At 42.1% G+C, this 24942-nt stretch overlaps 1 protein-coding gene across 10 annotated transcripts in view; it reads right to left on the bottom strand.

Moving 5' to 3' along the window:
* Positions 1-24942, bottom strand: part of RGS6 (regulator of G protein signaling 6) — a 560843-nt gene that overhangs the window by 344814 nt on the left and 191087 nt on the right. For 2 of the 10 annotated variants that reach the window (XM_053224658.1, XM_053224659.1), the window contains exon 1: positions 1583-21020. The exons of the other annotated variants lie outside the window; for them this stretch is intronic. In XM_053224658.1, the coding sequence (XP_053080633.1) occupies positions 1583-1693 (111 nt within the window). In that variant the 5' untranslated portion in view covers positions 1694-21020. Of the gene's footprint in view, positions 1-1582; positions 21021-24942 lie in introns of those variants that run through there. 10 annotated transcript variants of the gene reach the window in all.

The raw sequence follows: 24942 nt of genomic DNA, 5'->3' as shown, positions 1-24942 counted from the left end.
AAGACAGCCGTCTGTGCTTCTCAAAAGTAAGTCAGTATTCATCCAAATATGGGCCCCAGTGGGAGCGAGGCAAACTGTCTTCCCTCCCACCACTGGCTTTACCCCGTTTTATGCGAGTGGCCCTCCTGATCAGTTGCTTTGAGCTCATGGTCTCCAGGGAGAGCCGGGATGGAAGGCTGAGTGGCCCTGTAACCCATCCTACACCAGAGGTTTCTAAACCAGGCTGCAAAAAGAACCCTCGGGGGCTGATTCAGGGGGACCATCTGAGCTTCAACAAGATGCAAGTCTTCTCAACAGAGCTCTACTGGCCGTGGGGGTCTGATGACTTTCTCCCTGTCTGGGACTGCCCTGCTCATTTCAGCACCTTTTACAGCTCTAGCTCCCTCCTCTAAAATGCCAGTAAGAGTTCCCCAGTCATTCAAGAAAATCACTATGCCCTGCTCCTTTCTGAAAGACCTGAGGAAAGGGTAACAACAATGTCCCTCACAGAGAATCCCTCAAGGGACATCCCTGCTCGTATAGGTCTTATCTGTTTATGCTTTCTGCTAAGACTTCCTTCAAACAAGTGTTGATGGTTTACAAAATGGTTGTATGCTGGCCACTGCTCCACAGGAAGCCTGAAACCCCATCACAGAGCTGATTCCAGGTGGCCCCCGGCAGCTGCTCCAATATGGCAGCTGCTCCAATATGGCAGCTGCTGTCATTGTTCCAGTGATTTGGAATGTACCGCCCTCAGAAATGAGCCAATGTCATCCCCAGACCATTCATAAGAAAGTTCCACTTAATACTGCATTGAAATTCATCTCCCTGTGACTTCCACCTGCTGGGCCTCAGTCTGACCTTGAAAGGCCACAAAATATGAATTTGTTACCTCTTCCACATAGCTGCCCTATAAATATTTGAAGAAAGCTGCCTTATCTCTCCCAATTTAGCAAGCAGCCCGATTCAACTCTTCTTCTACAGTTTTATCATTTTTAGATCACTTACTGTGTCTCAGTCACTTTACTGATGTGATCTTTGATGATCACAAAATCCCATCAGGTAAGCTTCTTACCCCAAAGTGATGGAAGAGGCTAAGCAGTCAGCTTGACTCTACACAAGAGTAAAGGGCAGAGTCCATACTGACTTGATTTTGAGGCCACCCTCCTTTTACTACAAGCCTGCGGTTCCCACACCTGACTCCCAGAGTACCCTGGGAAGGCTTATTTTAAAAATAGAAACACATAGATTCTAAAAGATGTAATGAACCAGAACTAGATGATTCTGATGGAACTGATTCAGAGACCAGCATTTAAAAACTGCTGCCTCGTGTCATATTTAACCTCCTCAACTTCTGATTTCCCTTTTTAGGGGGACAGATTTTATTTTTTACAAATCAGCACGTGATTACAATGTGTTGTCCAAGTGTGTCTGGATCAGTACACTCCAGAATAGATTCACTACCTCTCTCACTCTGAGCTGCTGTGCCCAACAGTGGGAACTGAGTTCACATCCCGCCACCCATGAGAGTGGGAAAAACCCCACCCAAACACACAGCCACCACCTATCTTGCCACTGCTGGAGATTCAACATGGCAACTCACCTCTGATTTCGTCCCTGGGGCTTCTTTTCCCCATGGTAGTCTTCGTGGAGCGCATCTCTTGAAGGCAATTAAAATTACACAGTGCCCTGATTTCAATCCTCCTGTAACCATGCAGAATATTTTCCACTTTTAAAAAAATTAAGTTTTAATTAAGTTTTTTTTTTCATCAAAACACCAGTCCTGCTGATAATGTCAGGAAGGTCTGAGAAAGTAATTACGTGCACAATCTGTTTTTGACACACTTCATTCTCCATTGGGACATTTCTTCTGTCTCCTTTACTTCATTAAAAATCCCCCGTTGCCATAGGAAGGCTTGCTTTCTTCCTTATTTACCATAATAGAGATAAAGAACCAGGTTCCCTCCTTCTGTACACAGCAGCAACCCCTCCTGCATGGAATGAACCCTGTTAGCCATCAGGTTACACAAGGGAGTGTTCATTCTATACTTCCCTTTGTTGTGACCATCAACCAGTGTAGATAACGTGCCAGCCCCAAGTTCTGTGAGCGCACTTTGGTGGAGCCCATGACCTATTCCTCTTACCCTTTTCCCAGTCTGATATATTTACCCATTATACTAAGGAAAGAAATATGCTGGACTCTGATTTTCTGAAGGTAGCAGTGATAAAAATGATACACAATTGTCAACAGACTCAGAATGGTTTCTGTTGTGCATCTGGAAAACCAACACCCATATTTTCTATGCCTGGCTTAAATTTCTTATATCACTTTCCTCGGGCTGCCGTTGCAAATTGCCACAAACTGGGCGGCTTAAGAAAAAAGAAAAAGAAAAAATGAAAATGCAAAAAAAAACCCAAACCAAACAAAAACAAACAAAAAAAACACAAATAAAAAAAATCGAAAAGTAAAAAGAACTTTAAAAAAAAAGGAAAAAAAAGAAAAAACAACACACACACACACACACACACACACACACACACACACGCCACAAACCAACCCAGAAATTTATTCTCTCAGTTCTGGAGGCCAGAAGTCTGAAATCAAGGTGTTCATAGGGGTTATGCCTCCTCCAAAGACCCAAGGGCAGAATCCTTCCTTGTCTCCTGTGGTTTTGGTGGTTCCTGGCAATTCTTGGTTTATAGATATGTAACTCCTACTTCTGTCTCCATCTTCTCATGGCCTTCTTCCCTCTTGTCTGTGTACTCTCCTTTTCATGTAGGGGCAGCAGTCACTGGATTTAGGGTCCACTAAAACCCATGATGATTTCACCATGAGGTCCTTAACTAATTTTATCCCAAAGATCCTATTTCCAAATAAGGTGACATCCTCAGGTTCTGAATGGAAATGAATTTGGAGAGACATTATTCAACCCACTACACCCATCCTGATCCAGGCCATTTGAGGTAGTCCAATAGTGACCTGGAGGGATTTGAAGCCACGACGAGGAACAGAAAGACCAAGATTCCCACAGTTAATCCACTAAAGGATAAAGGAGAAACACCTCCTAATGGACCCCCCCACCCAGGCATACTTTTTTTTTTGACTCACATTTCCAACTGGCATTAGGGAAACCACAAAGCCCAAATAAAATGATTTGAAGATGTGAGCAGTTTAAATTTGGAGACACAGGCAGGATCCAAGATTTGTAGACCAGAACTAATTGGCATGAATCATTTTATCATCAAGTAGAATTATGCCTAATCTATGCCAGTCAGCCACTGAACTGTTACATCACCTTTTGATCTTTATTTAATAAACATAAACTTGTATTCTACTCTGACCATTTGTCTCAGGGTCCAACACAACGGGTTTGCAGAAATTTAGGCTCTACTATGATTTGGTCCCAAATTTTCTTTTAATCTGTATTTGCCACTACTCATGGCCCGTCATGAATTCTTGAATTTAGTCAGCAGCACTTCTATTGAGTACAATTTTTGCTTCAACCTGTTCCCTTCTTCTGGAATGCTTTTTGCTTTCTTCTCCTAACCTCTTACCCCATGTGGTGGTTTTAAGACATATTTACAAATTCTTCAGCACTCCTCCCCTCGAAAGGTAGACTAAGTTTTCTCCTCTTAAACATGGCCTGGCTTAGGGAGACACTTCCAATAAATAAAATGCAGTGGGAAGAGAGGTGATGCTGCATGACTTCCGAGGCGAGGTCATGGAAGATGATGGAACCTCTGCCTGACGCTTGCTCTACTCACATGACAGTCACCCTGGAACCCAGACAACCGACCTCAGGCAAGAATCCCGACAGCTACATGGGAAAGTCATGTGTAGGTGTTTTGGCCACAGCCCCAGCTAAGGTTCCAGCCAACAGCTAGCATCAACTGCCATGCATAGAAGCGAGCCATCTTTCTGATGATTCCAGCCTTCTGCGTTCAGGCCACACCCCCAATGACACCAAGGGAAGCAGAGACCAGCTATTCACCCCAATGCCGACCAAAATTGCAGATTCATGAGCAAAGTAAATGCTGCTTTGAACCATAACTGTTGGGTGTTTGTTATGCAATAGAGGTAACTAGAGCACTCTGCCTCTAGCCATCTTAAATTTTTAAACATCCATTCATTTTTTTAAGACCATGTAACAATAGCTTACTCTTACAACGCTATGTAACAGTTCCAACTCCACGTATCTGAAGTAAAACTCAGCTTTTCCCTCAAATCTTATTTTATCCTAGCTTTCTACCTAAGTTAATGGTACCATCGATCACCCTACTAAGCTAGCTAGAAACAGGGATCATGCCAACACCCATCTCCCAGACCATATTCAATAAATACCAAGTTCTATTGCTTCTGCCTCTTCCACATCTCTAGAATCCATCCATGGCTCCCTTCTCCATGATGTGTACCTGAGTTACTGTCACCTTCCGCCTGTGCCCAACAGTGTTCTGAGTGGTCTTGCCACCACTTCTAATGGCTCTAGAGTGATCTTTGCAAATAACAAAACATGTTCCATCCATTTTACATTCTTAAAACCATTCAAAAGTTTCCCACTCTTCCTAGGATAAAACCTCCAATTCTTAAAATGGTTATCAGGTCCTACATGGTCTTGCACCCACCTCCCAGTCCAGACTCATCTCACCCTGGGCTCTCCCTTGTTCTCTGGGCTCCAGTGCCATGACCCTACACACTGTGCTTCTCTCCCTCACCACTGAGCACCAGCATCAGCAGCTGCCTCTGCCTGCAATACGGTTCTGCACCCCATCCCTTACTAAGTTAATCTCTCCCTTGTCCTTCAGTCTTCTCTTAAATATTGCTTACTCATAGAAGCCCTTTGCTCCCAGATAATGTGATTCTTTTATTTTACAGCTCATATCACACACTGTAGTTGTATGTGTATATACGTGTGTGATTTTTGATTTAAAGGTGTCTCCTGTACTAAACTCAACTCCAGGAGGGCAGGAACAATATCTTTTGCTTTCCACCATTCCTAGTTCTTAGCCACATCATGTGTGCACAACAATATTTGCTGAGTGAATGAACCACTTCTCCTCTACCTCAAATCTAGCACAATACCTTGCTCCGAACAGATTTCCAATAAATTATGAATGCATGAAGAATGCTATTTCAAGTCATTCCAAAGCATTCTTGCATCATAAAAGGCTGAAAAGAGCAAAAGTAAAAACTCAAGGCTCAAAAATACATCCACCTTCCAACTGTTAATCTGTGAGTTCAAAAAAAAGAATGTTCTGCGGGTGTGGCAAGGTCCACTGGAGGAAAGGAGCTTAAAAACAGATGATGTAACTCTGTAAACTTTCCCTTAAGGGCCTAATAGCTTTAGATTTTTTGTCAGTTATGACTCCCAAACCTTGGTTAAGTGGGCAGTAATGGAAATAACACCACGTAGAAAGAAATGGAAAGAGAGTAGTCTCATGATCTATGCAATTGAGACCAATTAATTATGGTTGTAACTTTTCTCTAATTTTTTTAAGGTAGTTGATACACAATGTTATATTAGTTTCAGGTTGACAACATAGTGATTGGACAAGTTTATATATTTGCTATGCTCACAAGTGTAGCAACCATCTGTTACCACACCTTGCTATCACAATATCAGTGACTATATTCCTTATGCTGTGCCTTTTATTCTCATAACTTCTTCATTCCATATGGAAGCCTGGTTCTCCCTCTCACCTTCAGTAATTTGGCCCAACCTCCCTGCCTCTGGCAACCATCAGCAATTTTTCTCTAATTTTTGTAGGCAAAGGTTTTCGAGACAAATACACCAAGAAGCATGATGGTTTTCTAAAAATATAATGGCCAGGGGCACCTGCACCTGCATGGCTCAGTCAGTTAAGTATCCGACTTCGGCTCAGGTCATGATCTCGCCATTTGTGAGTTTGAGCCCCGCATCGGGCTCTGTACTAACAGCTCAGAGCCTGAAGCCTGCTTCGGATTCTGTGTCTCCCTCTCTCCCCCACTCACACCCTGTCTCTCTCTCTCAAAAATAAATAAACATGAAAACAAATTTAAACACATAATGGCCAAATGATCTGATCAGGGGGCATCATTGGCTCAAGATTCAGAAATAATTTCCCTGTTCTGCCAATGTCTCACTGATGATTTTGAGACTCTCCAAAGATGAATCCAGTTGTTTCTACCATTTCTTTTGTCCTCCTTACCTCACATCCCTAAAAGTCTTGTGACTGAGATGCCACTTACTAATCTGACATTAACTTGGTTCTAATCTGATGACAATAAATATTACTGACAATAAACACGGATTTTATTAAGCACTATCTTTCCTGTGTTACTTTGGTTATATACATTGTTGAGAGAAAAGTGTGACTTAAAAATCTAAATAAACCTTCCAAAAAAAAAACCCTAAATAAGTTAGATATCTGAAATACAATATCAAAACTATTAGATATTGGACCTTAAAGAGATGTTTTGATAGGAAAAAAGTCTATGAAAGGCTGAATTTTCCCTTAGCTCGAAACCACTGTCCATTTTGCTGAAGGGTTCATTGCTTTCACCTTGACATTAATTGCTCCCCAAAAGTCATTAATTGTTGGCAAATGGGCCATTTCAGAACTGATAACCTGCAATGCTCATAACCTTTCATTTCCAACGTGAACAGTAAAATACCAGTAGTCTCTCATGCACAATTCTGCAACAGACATTAATGTCATTTAATCAACAACCAATCAAATAAAAGGCAAATGGAGGGCAGGGAGGAATAAACAAAGCTAGGAGAAAGTTTTCTTCTTTATCCAGGCCTCTCTTTCTTTGCCCTCATGTATGTCATTATGGTCTTCAAGAACTTTCCCTACTACCCACTTCTCACCCAATGGCCCCTGATGGCAGCAGAAGCTTTGCACTGAGAAGTGGGAAAGAAGGATTCCTGCAAATGCAATTCATTTATGTTGATTAGTATCCATCTGGGATTGTGTTTGGCTCTTATTTTAGAGTGACAGCCTTCAAGGTCCCACAAGGGTCTCTTGTGGTCATAAATTAAAGGAGCCCTTAATTCACCTGCCCCAGCACCTGCCCTCAACTGTCGCTACTAAATAAAGCCTTACCTGGGAAAGGAATGGAATGGAATCATCTTTGAACATTAAATGGAAATTGATTACTGAGGCAACAAAATGTGGACCGAGCTACATTGTGAGACCATAGCTACAAACACGAGTCCATGAAGAGCTGGACCACAGGGCCCTACCTAACCTATAAGCAAGGGGCTGATGGCTCCCCTGGAAGAAAGAACACCTCTCCTCAAGCCAGCCAAAATGCCACTGTCCTTAATTCCCTCTGATTTACATCAGAGAAATGCATGAACCAGATGGAGGTGATCTCAGAGACCCATGGGACTTCCTCTGAGTGATTTTCATGCAGGCCTAGTGAAGCAATGACGCAGAAAAGGGGACTGCATCAGTATATTTATTTTAATCACTGAAAAGTTTTCATTTATAATTCATAGGTACTCAGGCTGCTTGGGATGCCTTATTAAAAAGGATGTCATTTTTTTTTTTTTTACCTCTTTGTGACCACAGGAAAGAGAAACCTCTCAAATGTGGTGTAAGAATAAATTGTTACCAAAATAGAAGCCGGTGCCCACTAATTACAGTGCTATCCAACCAGCATTTATAAAATCATCATCATCACCATATGAAGACAGGAACATGTAATTTAGGTTTAAGCTAGTACAATTAACAGGTTTCTAAAAACTCAGCACCATAACAGTAACTATCTGATGACTGCTAAATATACCAATTCTCTCGCAGAAAGTCCTGGCTGAGTGGCTCCTCAAAGTAGAGTTCAAGAGGGGAACACTGGGGGAGAAAAAGTTATTTCAATATATACTAAATGGAGGTGACACTGTTAACAAGCATTTTATTTAGGATCCAGTATGGTCCTAGATACCTTGGGAGATTTTTTTAGTGTAAAATATATAATCTAGGAATGTAATTTGATGAGGAGCCATATGGAGCATGGTACTGGAAGTTACTTCCAGCACTGAAGTTTACCATGAGTCCCAAGGTCCTACGCAGGACATACAGAGATGTAGGACACACAAAGACGGCAGGGTTGACGCCACATGCTGGAAGAACCCAAGTCCACAGCGAACAAGAATTGATGGCTCGTAGAGGCACACCTTTAGGACATCTTTGGAGAGTATGAGAAGTCGCTTGGAGTCAAAGCCTTTGACCTTGTGCCCTTCCTCACTGCCCAGTAGAGGACAAGCTCGAGGAGAACCATGGATGACAATGGAGACTTAGCAGACACATCTGTCTGCAGCTTTCGAGAGCCTATGATATTACCTAGAGATCAACTCCTGCAAAGAGTGGTGGAAACTCAGAGTTCTCCCTATAGGCTCACTGGGACAGTGTGACTGGCCCCTGACCAGGAAGAGGGTTGAGGACCGTCAGAGGCTGATGGACGCAGCAGCTCTGGTGCTACAGACCAAGGACAGAGACAACCTTGGGGGAACTGAGGAGCCATATTCCTAAACCGGGTCCTCAGGGTGATGGAATCTACATGAAGATTCCAGAGTCACAGATGAGTCAGCAAAATGAGGATCGGGGCACTAAAGACATGTGTTAACACTCTTCAGTTGGGTGTTGTTCCCTTCCTGTGCCACGTCATGGTCTACTGACTGAGGGAATAGCTCCAGAAACTCTAGGTGAGGGCTGTGATCAACCATACAGACTCTGAATACACCGTGGTCTCTGCACATTTGCTTATGATGTGAATAGAGAATGGCAGGTCTTTGCCCCACAGCACTTATCATCTGCATATAACAGTAAATGATAAAGCAATGTTCAAATATAGTTTGTTATGTCTTGACACGAACCATTGCACTTTTCACACAGCAAGAGTTAGAATGGTCAAATAACCTCTCTCAAGTTAAAGGAAAGGCGGCTGGAGTCTAGTTCATGCCTATGAATGAAAGATAAAGACAGGTCTGCCAGCAGCCCACTGCAAAGGGCCTCAAAATCCTATGCCTGGCTCACTCCTCAACCCAGGCTCGGGGTCCAGCCTGCTCAGAAGCCCAGCTGAAAATCCTCAGATGAAGACAAGAAGCCAGGACCCACAGCCATTCTGGAAAGGGGCACATCCAAATGTGATCTCAGATGCTGGTTACCAGCTGGTTAATATATTTAGGGTGCTTCATTACAGGGGCGAGTTTTGAGATACACCGCTTTAATTCTGAAACAGGCTTATGTTGACATTTCTAATGATGCTTTTGGAAATCCTGTCTTCCCTTTTTACTGTAAAAATCATAGTCATTAGCTCCTTCCCTCCCCACTACCTAAGCCTATAAAAATGGGGGAAACAGTCTGGTGCACCAGGCTATGGAAACAGTGTTCTGCCATCATTCTGCTGCTATTATCAGCTCCCCACCAATTAGCATCTTGTGTCAATTCCATGTCATAAATGCGGCATTAACTACATTTTCTTAGAAAAATGTGCCAGTCATGTCCCACCCAGGGCTTGGTGAGAAAGCAGTAATTGAAATGATTATAAAGCCTTTTTAAACTTATAAGAAGATTTGATGTATAAGAGCTGAAATGATAGTAGGGTATAGTTCCTTTTCTGCCTACAAAACATCTTACCCAGCACTCAAGTACATGTGAATCTGATTTGCTTTTCAAGAAACTGTTATGGCTGCTGGTACCCATGAAGTGTCGCTCTACCTTGTGCAAAGACCATGCCCCTTCCAGGGGGAGCAGCTTCACACAGAGGTCGGATGGTCACTGGTAAATAATCACATGGGCCAAATCCATAGAGAAATGTCAGGACCTTTTTGACTAGCGATTGATGAGAGAATTTCTAATCTTTACTTTGGAATGACTTGGTGGCATTTACAACTCTAAATGGTTTCCTTAACGAGTCTCATCGAAGTGAAATAACTGCGAGTCAAATGGGGAAAAAAAAACTTGACCATTTTTTATGGGATTTTTAAAATTTATTATTTAAATATGTAAGTGTACGCACAGAATACCAAGTGGTGGGGAAAAAAATCTGCCTAAGAAATGTGAAGTAACCTCATAATGAATGTTAAAGATCTAAGTGTTTGGGTTTCCAATACCTTATTCAATATTTGTATCCTCTTTGATGCTTTATTTTCTCCTTGCCATGAATTTCCCTAGTTCCTTTTGTTGAGTGAATAGGCAGAAAACATAAACAAACAAATAAACCTATGGAGCTTAGCTAAAAGTCTACCCATTAAGAGCTTTATTTCCTTATAGTTTAATGCTCGGTGCCAACACAGTATTTCTTTTCCTTTGTTTTCTGCTTATTAAAATCAAGCCAAAATAATCATGCTTTCCCACCTGGAACAACTTTTCACCATAAAAAGTGAAATTAACAGTGATCCATATGGACTACGGATGTCTCTAAACTGCCTGAGCAGAAGGTAATTCATGCCAGGTGAGTAAGCAAAGCCACACAGTATTCTGTGACAGAATTATACAAGGTCATTGGTTGTGAGCCACAGGAGTTCAGTCTGGCTACCTTAAGCAGAAAAGGAATGCGTTGGAAGAACGCTGAAGAAAAGAGAAATGATGGAAGTGTTAGAAAACCAGGCAGAAACTCAGGGTGACTACTCCAGGAACTACCCACACAAGGTCTGGCGGACAGTGGCGGCACCCTGGACTCCGTGCTGCTTCTCTCACTGCCTGTCAACACTGCTGCCTTAGAATCTTGCTCAGGTGTCCTTTGATCTCTGCGGCACATGCCCCAGCTCCAAAGTGCAGAAGAAGAGTACCAACTGGCGAAGCCCAAGTCATGACATACCCCTGATCTAGCTGCCAGGGGGCAGAGAGATGGAGTATCTGGCCATTTTGGTGTATGAAATAGAAGGACTCTCCCTCCAAAAAAGAAAAACACAGGTAAAGACCCACTGCAGTGAAGTACGTTTCGAGCAGGAAGGATGCAAATGTAATTCTACCACAGGAAGAGTGATGAGGACATTATCCCTTCCCTTTGGTGTACTCATAATGTCCATTTTGGGGATGCTGCTAGAAAGGCATCAAACTTCTCTCTCCCCATGGAGGTCTCGGTCCATTTTCCACTTGCATTCTAGTTTTCCATAACAGATGACAGAACTTGCCTTTTCATTCAGGCATCTAGCAGACCCGTGGCATCTGAGGATTCCATACCTGTGGTTCCTATGCTTAGAGTATAAAGTTTATACTCGTGTTAATACCTACCATACAGTGCTGTATCTTATGACACAATATGTGTAAGGCCCCTGGCAAAAATGGGAATAAAACCACTGAGGAAATCCAGCTCGACCTCCAGTGGTTCCAACCCAGTTAGTGGTGTTTGAGAATCTGGGGGTCCTCTCAAGTTTCGGCGTGCCCCCTCACTAATGTCCGTGAGCTATGGCAACCCAAATGCATTTTCTTTTATTGAAAAGCATGCAGGGTTGGAGGTGAACAGATAAAGGGCACTAAATCAGGGGTTGGAACGTGAAAACGAGAGCAGTAACATTGTAAGGCATCCTCTTTCCATTTCCCTTGGATATTACATGGGGTAATATCTTTCAAGGAACCAGGTTATCAAGTTAGCATGTAAGGAAAGCAATTACATTAATGTAACCAAATGTTTGTATGGTAATCACTGAAGTGACAATTTGATGGGCAGCATATTCCAATTCACAGAGCAAAACATGTTCAAAGGTTGCTATCCTAAAGAAGCTTGACAAGTTTCTTTACTTCCTGTCTCCGTTATCCTCGAGGTAAAAAATATCTTATTGAACACCTAACATAAACGATATATTCACTCTACAGTGGGGATACAAGGTCAGTTCCTTCTTTGTAGTTACCAATGCAGAGACTGGTTCTCCCTTTGGGGATAGTGGGTACGTGAATTACATCCACCAGGAGTACAATACAATTCCCCGGGAGAAAGGTTGTGCCAACCGACTGCAGCTGGGATATGGGCAGACAAGCTCACACAGGCAAGGGAGGAAGAAGCTCCAGCAAAGCAGCATTTAGAGAAGGGAAATGAGTGCCAGAAAAATTGTGCAATGAATTTCCTTGCATTCAATCTCAAAAACACACCACTATCCAAATTAAGATGCTCAGGAACAATAAGAAAGTTGAGATCATGCAAAAATGTTCTAGCTAGGTGTTTCCTTGATTCCTCCTCCTCTTTCTATTTCAATAGTAGGGTGAAGCCTCAACACTTAAGACATCCTACTATTCAGGAAAATAGATGTGTTATTTATAATAACCCTCCTAAAATGGCACCATATAACCATCTGTTATGAACCCTTGCAGTCCTGCATGCTCTACTCTTCTCTGAATATCAATATCGCAAAAGCCACCCACCCGTCCACCCACCCCCCAAAAAATATCGGGGGAAGAGGAGGAAAGAGAAGTTTGGCAGGAAAAAAAGTATTAGGCTGCTCAGAATGCATTTATGTTAACTATTTCCCACCTCTTTCTCATGTCATAAACACCTTTCAAAGTGAGGACAAACTTATTATATTAAATACAAAAGATATTCCAGAAAGTGGCAGATACAGAACAAGGGAAAGGGGGAACTCAGATAAGTTTAGAGCTGGAAGGGAGCTTGCTGAGAATCCCATCCTCGCACTCCACAGCTGAGAAAACTGAGGCCCACATCTTTAGGTGAACCCCACAGTGGCAGCAAATGAGAGTCTGTGCCAGGTCTAGAATCAAGTGAATCTCCTGCCCCACAGGCCAGAAAGTTCTTCGAGACACCGAAGTCCCATGAAGCTTATCATAAGAAGAAGTACTTAAGGCCAAAGTTTTTGTGACATTGTGTTAAATGCCATAAAGAGAACTACAAGACTTTGATCCTGCCCTAGTTGTTGGCAAGGTCAAGGGATAAGAGAGTAACTCAATCACGGCACATGTACGAGAAACGGAGGCAAAAAAGTTAAACTATTTTAAAAATATGTGGGAAGCATATTAAATGGCACATTCTTGCTACAATTTCTGACCCAGAGATTTAATTAATGACTAAGTTGGTGCACATAGAACAAGGGAAAATTGAAATGCGTCTGTTGGATTAACTCTGAAGCCCCAACACTGACGTATTAGCCTATAATTCCAGGCAATCCTAGAACAACTATGTGTGGTCTTTATGGAAAGGAGTTAATACCATTTCTAGTGGATGGAGCATTAGTCACTGTAGATGAGAAGAGACTTCAGGATAAAGTAGAGACAATAACCTTAGTGGATGTGGGAGGGGGTAAAACGGGTAAACGAATAGATATAAGATGATATCTGAAGAACTGTAATGTAGCTGTGTAGAAAGTTGTATGGGGTAGGGATGAGGGAGTGACCAAACCCAAAGAAGAGTTTGGTCAGACTTCCTGGAGATGGTGGCCTCTGGGATGGACCTTGAAAACTGACTAGGATTTTATTGTACAATTTGAAAGCTTACTGCGTAATTACAACTCAAACTTCCATGGAGCCCAGCCCAAAGGCGAGCCCATAGTAAGCACCAAAATTAATTAACACTATCAAATCTATAAAATAGGTTTACTTTTCTTTAACGTTCATCAAGAAAGTAGAGGTAAGAGTTGAAATAATGAAAAAGGGGATGCATCAACCCTTGAACCCAAAATGCTCTTCTCTATTTCACTCACCAGAACTGCCCCTTAAATTATTCAGTCTATCTTAATTAACTCCCCAGAGGATTATCTTCAAGGCACTGTTAGTTGGTTGTTGCCTGAGGCCAAACTCCAAGCTAGTTCTGGGATGTGGGAGGGATACAAAAGTTTCTTTGCTCTTGAGGATTTCAGTTACACAGCAAGAAAAAAGGGGATGAAATTATCTCATAAAGATTACAGTTGAACCCAAAGGGGCATATGGAACTTCGTATTATAGGTTGCCATTGGCAGCTTACCAGAGAATATCCCTTACAAAATAAAACTCTAGTTGTAGAGCATTAAGATTTTTAAATATCTGAATGGAGAAAATAACATTCTCCCCAGGACAAAGTGATGATTTTTTTTTTTTAATGCTTCTGATATAGACTGGGAAATCCTAAAAAGAGAAGACTCCAGCAAGAGATCCCAGAGGAACCTCCAAACTAGACCCAGTGAGATAATGATGCCAAAAAGCCACAGTCAAACCCTAAAATAGCTTTTGGCAAGATTGCATTGAAAAAAACATTTGAGGAGACAGAATAAGATGATTGGGGGGCGGGGGTAGGAATCTGGCCCAAGAGAATAGTCTGTGAGCAAAAGAAAACAAACAGGCAAAAACTAGGTCTGAGTCAGGCTTGTGAGAAAAGAACACAAGGGCGAGGAGGGAAATGATGGAGACAGTCAAGTTGAAGGGAGGCAGCATAGTCTGAGCTCTCCTCAATTCAGGGCCTAGTGGGCATGAGAGCTGAGGGGGTTAAGGAGTAGTTGCCAAAGGAGCCACAACTAAAAACCAGAGCCTAACACTGAGGCCTGTCAGTGGGGCTTTCCCATCACCACCCTCTTCCCTCTGACACATCAATTCAATAGCTTTTCCTGATAAACCCATGCATGTGTCTGGCATGCACACATAAGCCACAGCTTATGCAGCCTGCTCTAGTGGCAATGGGGATAAAACATTTTCCAAGCTGTTAAAAAGAAAACCACAGGCCCAAAATAGTGTCACATAGGCCAGGTCACCAAACCGGGACTCAATGCCCAACCTAACTGCAGTTCTAACTTCCCCCAGAAATGTAGTCTTGGCTGGATAGTCAGGAATTTTCTGATCAGCATCTGTGAGTTAATCTGTCACATGGGCCCTCTCCATCCCCCAAAAGATAAGGGAATCCACCTAATAAGATCTCCTGCCCTTCTGCCAAGGTCAAACTATCCTTTCTTTTCTTTTGCTAAGAACTTATTGTACCACCCTCCTTCCTATAAAAACCTTCCATGCGTACAACTCCTCAGAGCCCCCTCTACATGCTAGATGGAGACTGACTGATTCATGAATTGGTTAATAAAGCCAACTGGATCTTTAAAATTATGTAATTGAATTTTTATTATTTAACAGATTTGGTGGCATTGCTGGGATCTGAAGCGAACTTCCAATGGCATCCAAGGACAGGAAACCCAAGCGTGGTACCCCATGAACCGTCTGGGTTTACTGTCTTTCTCGCTGTTTCCGAAGGCTGAAGTCCCTCTCAGTTCTGAGCTCCACTCCTGTTGGGTACAAGGTCTCCATCTAATTGGCTTTCCTTTACAGGGGTGGTCAGCCTGAGCTGGCAGACAATTATGCTTGGAGCCCAACTGGGCAGGCAATTCTGCCCAGAACCCAGCTGAGTGGGTAGTTTTGCCTGGGGCCCAACTGAGCTGGCAGAAGGGTCTTCCCAGAGCTCAAGCCTGTAGCCTTTCAGACCACAGTTCCCCAGAGGGAAAACCCTAGACCTTAGTTCTATCCCTGGATTCCACACTGGGAACTGCTGGCAGCAGCTGTCTTTCTCCATTTTGTTTGGAATCAGTCCACAGTCCCCATCCCTTGGGGTTTGCTGGTTTAATCACTTGCCCAGTCCATGGTTCCACAGGAATTGGTGGTAGTGCACACAGGGCCTTCTTGTGGCCAGGAGTCAGTAACATCCCTTGGCTACCGCAGAGATGTTAAGGTGCACATGTTTGTCTGTCTTGTTTTGTGCAGTAAAAGTTATTGCCAAGGGAATCCCCGGAAGCCAGAAGCCTGCAAAGATTGGTGGGCACAGGCCAAGCATTTAAAGGCTGTTAGGGCATTCACCACTTCAAGAAGACTCTCATGATAGGATAAATTGGTCATGCAATGAGTTAGATTGATCCTGGGTCACTCCCAACCTCAAGAAAGCTTTCATGCAATGAGGGACACTGTAAAACACAAACTATCCCCAACCCAGCAGCGTATCCCTTTCAGGTATCAGTTTGACTCTGAGAAACTCAAAGGCTTAGCTGCTGGGATCCTTAAATTCTAAAGATTCAAGTGCACTACCTTCAGGCACACCTGCTTATTTTATGTCTAAGAATCATAGTCCTGAAAGTTGTAGGTACCTGGGAGGGGGAGGTGTAGGAACAGCAAAATTGTAATAAGCTTGTTTTGTGTCCTGAAGAGTTTGGTTTGGCAGTTGTCAGGCTGGGGGACCCAAAATAAGGCCAGACAGAAATGTGAGTTGCACCCCTCTGTAGATGGATGTGGCTGGAAAGAAATATGGGTTAATTCCATTTGCAGCTAGGAACCTACCAAACTGCTGCCAGCCCACAGGGGAACTTCAACTCACAAATACAATGGCCATTATATGGAATGCTCCAATTAGACAAGATGGTTCATTTGAGAAGTACACTTAAAAGCAAGGGTTCCCAAATTAAACAAAATGGGATACCTACTTTAATTGGCAAGCAGAAGCCCGCAAAAGGTCTCAGGATTCCAAAGTAGTTTCATTGAAAGACTTACTGCAAAAGGCTGATGAAAAATTAAAGATGTGAGAGAGACCTAAAACAAAAGACTGTAAGACTCACCTAACTCCCACGGCTCCCCTCTATCCTCCTTTGAGAACTCATTCTAGTCTGAATTGTTTTTCCACTCTGAAGAGACTACACAATCATAAACAAAAGTCTGCTGAGTTAATGGCCTTACGGACACCCCTATACCTATCTCAGGAGGAGGGTTCCCTTACAGACCCCTCCCAGAGTTGACAAAACTGAGGGATTGTCTGGTAAACTGCATGCTGTTCCTTTAAACAGCCAAGGAGAAACTCTGGTAGATACCAGCCTGCAGGAGGGATCCTAGAAAAACTGGCAGAAGCCAGGGGAGGGTGAAAATTTCACCAGAATCTGTCCTTCTCTGTCTCTGTCTGTGGTGCCCAGTCAAGAAAGGAAAATGAAATTTCACATTGTTCCTTCCTTTCCAAATCTAAGCCCATAGGTCATTCACTGATCCTCTCCCTCCTGGGGACAGCTATTGCCTTCTTGTTTGTCTCAATTTGCATAACTAGGCTTGGCTTTCTGCCTGCCTGGGACACATGGGTTGTTGGTTCTTTCTTTTGGCCATATCTTCAGGAATGACTCTGGATCTTGACAAGGTAGTATCCTTTGCACACTCTTTGGGGACATCTGTTACACCCAAGGCAGGTAATTCAATACTGCCAGAAATACTTAAAATTAGAACTATGTGCCCTGAGGGAAAGAAGCCAATTGAGAATAGTGTAGCTGGAAGCATAGACCAACATATGATGTCATTTAAGTTAAAACCCAAGTCTTTGAGGAATTAAAATAATAGTCCTTATCTTACAAAACTTTACAAAACTAGAAATGCAGCTATAGAGGCAATTCAAAATTCACCTATTCCTCTACTACTCCCAAAACTTCCCATTTATCTCACACAGCTGGCTTGTAAATTATTGGCTCTGGGAAACCAAAGTCCATCTTGGGGGGAACTTGCAGTCTTTCTTTGTCCCTTAAAGTTTTAAATCTTATGTCTTTGAAATGTAAGCGTAGCCCACAATCATCTGAGACTGAAGGAGAAAGAAAGAAAAAGAAGCTAGCAGTCTTTTTAAAACACAAATTGCTAGGGGCGCCTGGCTGGCTCAGTGGGTGCAGTGTGCCACTCTTGATCTCGGGGTTGTGAGTTCAAGTCCCACCTTGGGTGTGAAGATTACTTAAAAATAAGGAATCTTAAAAAATAAAATAAAATACAAACTGCCAAAAGAGTTCTATAGCACAGCCTCCTTAAGATTAATTCCAGGAACAAATACAAATCTTAAAAATCTTCTCCTCAAACGTTAGTAAACTACAGGGTCTTTGCATTGGTCTGTGTGTGTGTGTGTGTCCACATGTATATGCTGTAGGTGTGAGATATTTTTCTACCTCTGGACGGTACTGCTAAAATTAATTTGTAAAAGAGCTCTAGTTATTTTGAAGGCAAGCACTTGTAAGGATTAGGCATTCTAAAATTCTCAGAAAGATAGAAACTAATACAAATGTTTTTTCAAGTTCACACGATCTGGGAAAATATTTGGTTTTTGGTTTAATTAGACATGTCTTTAGAGTTATCAACATTAAAATTACAACTTTTATTCTGCCTGGGTTTACTTAAAGTCAAGTGAGTTGATGTTATCTGTTACAAAATGTTCTTTAAAACTAGCTTGGGAGAATGACTGACTTTGATGTCTCATTACATTTTTATGGGCGATTCAAGCAGAATTGTTAAGAACAAGTAAATTGAATAGATGTAAAGAAAATTTTAAATTTTAGGCAAACTTTTAAATAGTCTCCCAAATCTTTTTGGCAACCTAAAACCTTAAAGTTTTGCTGAGTTCGGTGAAATGATAAGTTAAATTCATTTACTACTTAGATCATTTCCAAATAAGATAAAATACCAAAATATTAATTACTGAACATAGGTGTCTCTACTTTGGCTTCTTATTACAGAGAAAGTAAAAGATATTTGGATGTGTTTGCGCTACTCTGGAAAATTAAAAAGGTACATGCTGGTATATCAGTTCACAATTGCTTACTACTTGGTTTTCACTAGAAATTAAAGTTTCTAAGCATTAAAAAAAACCTCTAATATGTGTAATTAAAGCCACTAAGGAGAGTGGAAAAGGAATCTTGGGGAAAAAAATTTAATATGTGATTAGCTGACTCTCATGAAAAGCCAAACAACAACAGAATCTGTAAAGGTTATGGCACATGTGGATAAAGTCCATTCTGCTTCTACAAAAATGACCCCGTATTGCCAGACTTTTGCCGTCACGATGTCCTTGCAACATGGTGACAGTTGGCTCCCAGATCAGAAACATCAAAATGGTAAAATAATGACTATAAATTCAATGAATGGCCATGGTTATGGGAAACCCAAGGTGGGCACTTGGTTCTTCCCAGCTCCCTGGAAAACCCCGTGTTTCCATTTTTACATTCCTCCACCCCACTACAGGGCATTTAAGATGTCTCAAATTACTAACAGACATTGGTGGGGAGACTTGCACAAAATTGCAAAAAATAGTCACCAGCAATGTGTAACTAGTCAAGTCCATAATCCTGGAAAAATTACTTTTGTCCCCAAAGGCCTCAGACCTCCTGTCCCTGGATCCTTAGAACACCAACAACTAGACTTCATTCAGATGCCACTTAGTGAGGGTTGTCACAGTGTTTTTATTACTGTTTGTGTGTTTTCCTGATGGTCTGAGGCCTTCCACTGCTACAAAGCTGATGCCATCATGGTAGCAAAGAAACCGTTAGAGAATGTGTTTCTCACTGGGAACCTTCCATAATCTCCAGTCATCAAGGAAACCATTTCACTGAACAAATCTTACAAGCCTTGATGAAAACCTTGCAAACTTCTTTGAATTATCACTGTCCTTATCACTTCAATCGTCAGACAAGGTTGAGAGATCCTCCAACTTAAAATTTCTAAATGTGCTGAAGCTATTGGACTTCCCTGAGCTAAGGTAACGCCCTTGGTCCTGTTGACTATTTGAAGTTCCCCCTTTAAGAAACAAACTCACTCTACATGAAAGAGTCACCAGCAGACCAATGTCTGTGCAGCCTTCTGCTTGCCCTTTGTTATCTCATGCTACTGTGACCAGCTATTCTAAGTCTCTGAGATCTTGTGCTCAAGCCTGTCACCAACAGGTTAAAGAAGTCTTTCCTGATCCCAATTCAGGGGTTCTTGTTGGTCACAATCTAGAGCATGGTGATTGGGTATTCTGGAAATGTTATCAGACGAAGAGAGTGTTGGAGCTCCACTGGAAGGGCGCTTATCAAGTGCTCCTGACCACTGACACCTCTTCAAAATTAGAAGACGCTGGAGACCTTTGAATCAAATTGATGAGGAAGATAAGTAGCTGACATCAAGGTTGATTACTTCTGCCCAAGACAACAGATAAAGACTTCATACTTTAACTGAACATGAAACCTTTTCTCTTTCTTTTCCTTTCCTTTATTCTGGCATTAGCCTGGAAAGATAATGTCCTCATCTATATCTCCCAGGCCCTTGCTGGGGGGTGGGGGTGGGGGGCAAATTCCAGAATTTAGAACAACCTTTTATTTCAGGCTACAAGAAAACCTAACTGTGGCCCTAACTTTTCACAAGCAAAACAAGACATCTCATTGGCCGACTCCCCTAAATTTACATTATTGAATTAGAAAGTACCTACCAGGAGGCTTTCATGATTCAAGATTCACTCCTTTTGATAGGTCTCTATTTCTTTGTTTTGGAATAAATGTAAATAAGGCCCGATGAGGAATTTCTCCTTAATTCCTGAAATTGTTGCAGAATCCACTGCTAAAGCAATAATAACCCAACAAAGATCCTTAGACTCTCTGGCAAAAATTGTTCTTGATAATAGGAGAGCCCTTGAGTATCTTTTAGCTGAGCAAGGAGGTGTCTGTACTGTAGTTAATACCACCTGCTATACCTGGAGCAACACATCTGGGGAAGGTGAAACTAATTTATATAAAATCATGGAGCAAGCCAGTTAGGCTGAAAGGGTAATTCCTTCAACAGGGTCTTTCTTTGATTGGTTTGGGTCTTGGAGACCATGGCTCTGAAGTGCACTCCAAACACTGGGAATTATCTTGCTTTTAGTATTCTTCATAATCTCCCTGGTACATTGTATTCTCTCCAAACATTTAAATGCATGTTTGTAGCCACGAACCACCAAGCAAATGATCTCCCTAAGAACGGAACGTCAAAAAAGGAACAAGAAAAATTACCAACTTAAAGAATGTGAACCCAAAGCCATGACCTATGAAGATCCCAGAAGTTAAGCAAAAATATCATGACCTCTGGATCGCAAAGAACAACAAAAACTATGAGAACTTCTCAACAGTAGCTGAGAGTGGAGCTAATGTCTTAAATTTTGATCACATCTCTCAATTAAGCTGGGAGTCTGATGCAAAGAAAGGAATTGTTAAAAAGAAAACCACAGGCCCAAAATGGCATCACATAGGCCAGGTCACCAAACCAGGACTCAATACCTAATCTAACTGCCATTTCAACCTTCTGCAGAAATGTAGTTTTAACTGGTCAGTCAGGAATTTTCTGATCAGCATCCGTGAGGAATCTGTCATGTGGGCTTTCTCTATCCCCCCCAAAGAAGATTAAATAATCCACCTAATAATACCCCTGCCCTTTCCCCTCAGGGAAGGTGGCCCTGCCTGAAACAATCTTTTCTTTTGCTAAGAACTTACCGTCCCACCCTCCTTCCTATAAATTTTGTACAACTCCTTGGGGCTTTCCTCTACTTGCTAGATGGGATGCTGCCTGATTTGTGAATCATGCTTATTATCAAAGTCACTTCGATCTGTAAAATGTATGAGTTGAATTTTTATTATTTAACAAAGTACATGACAGGAAAACAGTCACTCTTAGAATTCCATCTATTTTGGGTAAAGTGATAGGCCAGCTTGAGTCTGTGGAGGACCAGCATGGTGGACTAAAGGTAGCCACAAATCCTTTGTCATTACCCCTGTAATACGATAAAAAATACATGTTGCCTTTGTCCCCATTTCTGGTTCCTGCCACAGAGCTTTAAAAACCCTTGAAATTTCCTGAATAATAGGAGTGCTTTTTTGTTATTCATAATGAATCCCTCTGGACTATACCTGAGTTTATGCTATCATGGTAACTCAAGGTGGTCCCTTAGATAGTTTCAAAACAGGGGTTGGCCACACACAGCAGTACAGGGCTAGAACTTTCAACCCCCTCCCTCTACCTCTGGGGAGGGGGAGGGGATGGAGTTCAACCACCAATGACCAATGATTTAATGAATCATTCCTAGTCAACACAACCTCCATAAACACTCTTGAACAATGGGGTTTGGGGAGCTTCCTGATCGGTGAGCATATTGATGTACCTGGGGAGTGGTATACCCTAACTCCAAGGGGACAGAGGCTCCTGCACTCAGGATCCTTCTGCACTGCCCCACCCCCCATGCCCCACTTCATCTGGTTGTTCATTTGTGTCCTTTATAACAAAGTGTAATCTTAAATATAGCATTTTCCTGAGTTTTCTGAGTGAATAACTAAACCTGAGGTAGAGTTGGGGGAACCTCCTAATTTACAATTGGCTGGACAGAAATGTGGATGACTTGGGAATACCCTCACTTGTGGCTGGTATCTGAAGTGGGAAGCACTTTTGTGGGACTGAGCCCTTAACCTGTGGGGTCTGTGCTAACTCTAGGTGGTTAGTGTCAGAATTGAGTGAATTATAAAACATCCAGTGTTGGATGACTGGATGGAAACCATGTTGTAAAACATCCAGTGTTGGAGACTTGATGGAAAACCACAGTGGAGCCCCATCAAAAGGTGGGATTTATTACCCCTCCTTTTAAATCTGAGCTGGCTCCCATGACTGTTTAACTAAAAGAAGGCAGAGGAAGTGGCTTATTGATGTTTCCAGGCCTGAGCCTTTGAAAAACCTGAAAGCTTCCACCTTGGACTTTCTGAGAGCCCTGGGCCACCAAGTTAGATGTTCAGGTACTTTGCTGGAAAGGCCATAGAAAGAGGAAAGGCCCTGAGACCACCTGGAGAGAAAGGGGGCCTGACATCCCTGTAGCCAAGTGGAAATTCCAGAAACTCCATCCCAGCTGCTATCCAACTGCAAGAGAAATGTCAAGGACAACCAGAGGAACTGTCCAGGTGCATCCAGTGAATCCCCAGAACTACTTTCATAAGCCACTAAGTTTTGGATAAGTTTGTTATGCAGCCATAAATACTTGATTTAAACACCACCATCAGGATAAGGTGGGTAGGAACCGTCTGAGAAAAGTGTCTTTAATGGCAACATCAGAAATTGTAGTTTGGTCATCCATACGTTTATTTATGCATTAAACAAATATTTATTGAATGTTTCCATTGGGCTGGACTCCAACTAGGTACTGGGAATACAGATGAAAGGGAATTCTTGCCTTTAAAGAGCTTCCAGCCTCATCAATTCATTCACTTTTTTCTTTAACAAAGCTGTCAACTTCATTGGGAGGGAGAGAGAGAGTCCTAGGCAGGCTCCACGCTGTTAGCACAGAGCCTGACGTGGGGCCCGATCTCATGAACCTTGAGACCATGACCTGAGTCGAAATCAAAAGTTGGATGCTTAACCCACTGAGCCACCCAGGCACCCCAACAAAGCTGTCAACTTTTATCCTCCAGGACTATTTCCTTCTTTAAATTCCGCATTTTCTAGGGCAAGCAAGAGTCAACTCACTTTCCTATCTCCACAAAGTTTTCCTAGACCAATCTGGTCTCTCTATTTCAGTTTCTCCAATTGTAAAATATGGCCCAAAGAGGACTAACAATATTTCCAAGAGACTGTTAGGAGATCAAAGCAGAAAGCTTTTTTAAAACTCCAAGCCTTTTAGGAAAAAGTTATGAAGCAGATGACATTTTATTGTCCGTTCCAACGTGTTTTTCCTAGAGAAATTTTGTGAATTATATTAAAAACAACATCACAAATGACCATTGCCAGAAGCACCTGCTGGGCAGATAAGATGCCAGTTATTCTGTTTCTCTGTCCCTGTCAGGGCTAACATGGAGCACGAACACACGTACACATATACTCTGTGGGATCCAAGGGGAAGCAGACTGGATCCTTCCAGTTCCTACCAATATAACCACATGTTTCTGAGTGTCCCTCAACTGATAACCGGCCGGCCGTCAATATGCTGTACATTTCACAGACTGTGCCTGTGCTGGCATTTCTGTTCATTATGGAATGTTTATTTAATTAAGCCTTTTCATCAGAGACCTCCAAGCACATAAGGGTGGTTAGTGTTTTTTAAACATCCAACAATTGGGGTTGGCAGCAAAAAATAAACCCAATCATGTGCTATCACATCGCCAGAGACACAATGAGATATGTGAGCAACACTTAACAAAAGTAAATTGTTTATAGTGTGTTCTGAGCAATCATTCGGATTGAAAACATGGGCACAACGTAACTATACTAAACAACATAACTATAGGTAAATTCTCTTGATGGACCTTGGCCAATACTAAAGTGGAGCTTGATTGAATATCAAAAATAAACGACATTAGGAGTGCCTAGGTGGCTCAGTCAGTTAAGCGTCCGACTTCGGCTCTGGTCATGATCTTGCGGTTTGTGAGCTCAGGCCCTGCGTTGGGCTCTGTGTTGACAGCTCAGACCCTGGAGCCTGCTTCAGATTCTATGTCTCCCTCTCTCTCTGTCCCTCCCCCACTTGTACTATGTCTCAAAAATAAATAAACTTTAAAAAAAATTTTTTTAACTACATTAATGAAATCAAACTACTTTGAGCTAGACTGTCATAGTTCATAACATTTGTTTTAGTCCTAATTGACTCTAAGCCTTTAATCTTACTCTCCTCAGCCCAATAAATACTCTGTAATAAGATGGAGTCATAAACATCGCTATAAGTATGTTTTTTAAAAGTCCTGCTTGCTTTTGTATAATAGGCAAAAGCTGGAAATAGCCCAGATGTCCTTCAGTAGGTGAATGGTGAAATAGCTGTGATACAACCACACCATGGAATACAGCTCAGAGATAAACAAGAAATGAATGATTGATCCATGCAACTCCGATGAATCATGAGGCAACTCAGGGAAAAAAAAGACTACCCTACAAGATTACATACTACATGATTTCATTCTTGAAATGACAACTTCTAGAAACAGAGAATAGATTAGTAGTTGTTAGAGTCAGGAGAAAGGCCCCAAGCTCCATGAAGACAGAAGCACCTTTGTTTGGGACTTTGCCCTATGTATCTCTTCATCTGGCTATTGATTCACATCCTTTATTGTATTTTTTAATAAACTGGTAAAGGTAAGTGTTTCCCTGAGTTCTGTGAGCCTCTCTAGCAAATTAATCAAACCTGAGGAGGTCACCGGAACCTCTCACCCGTAGCTGGTTGGTCAGAAGCACAAGTAACAGCCTAGGGCTTGCGACTGGCCTCTGAAGTGGAGGGTAGGACACAGTCTTATAGTACTGAACTCTTAATCTGTGGAATCTGATGCTGTCTCC

The sequence above is a fragment of the Acinonyx jubatus genome, chromosome B3, assembly GCF_027475565.1.
Source record: "Acinonyx jubatus isolate Ajub_Pintada_27869175 chromosome B3, VMU_Ajub_asm_v1.0, whole genome shotgun sequence".
NCBI classification, from domain to species: domain Eukaryota; kingdom Metazoa; phylum Chordata; class Mammalia; order Carnivora; family Felidae; genus Acinonyx; species Acinonyx jubatus.
This window is presented reverse-complemented; position numbering and strand designations above follow the sequence as displayed.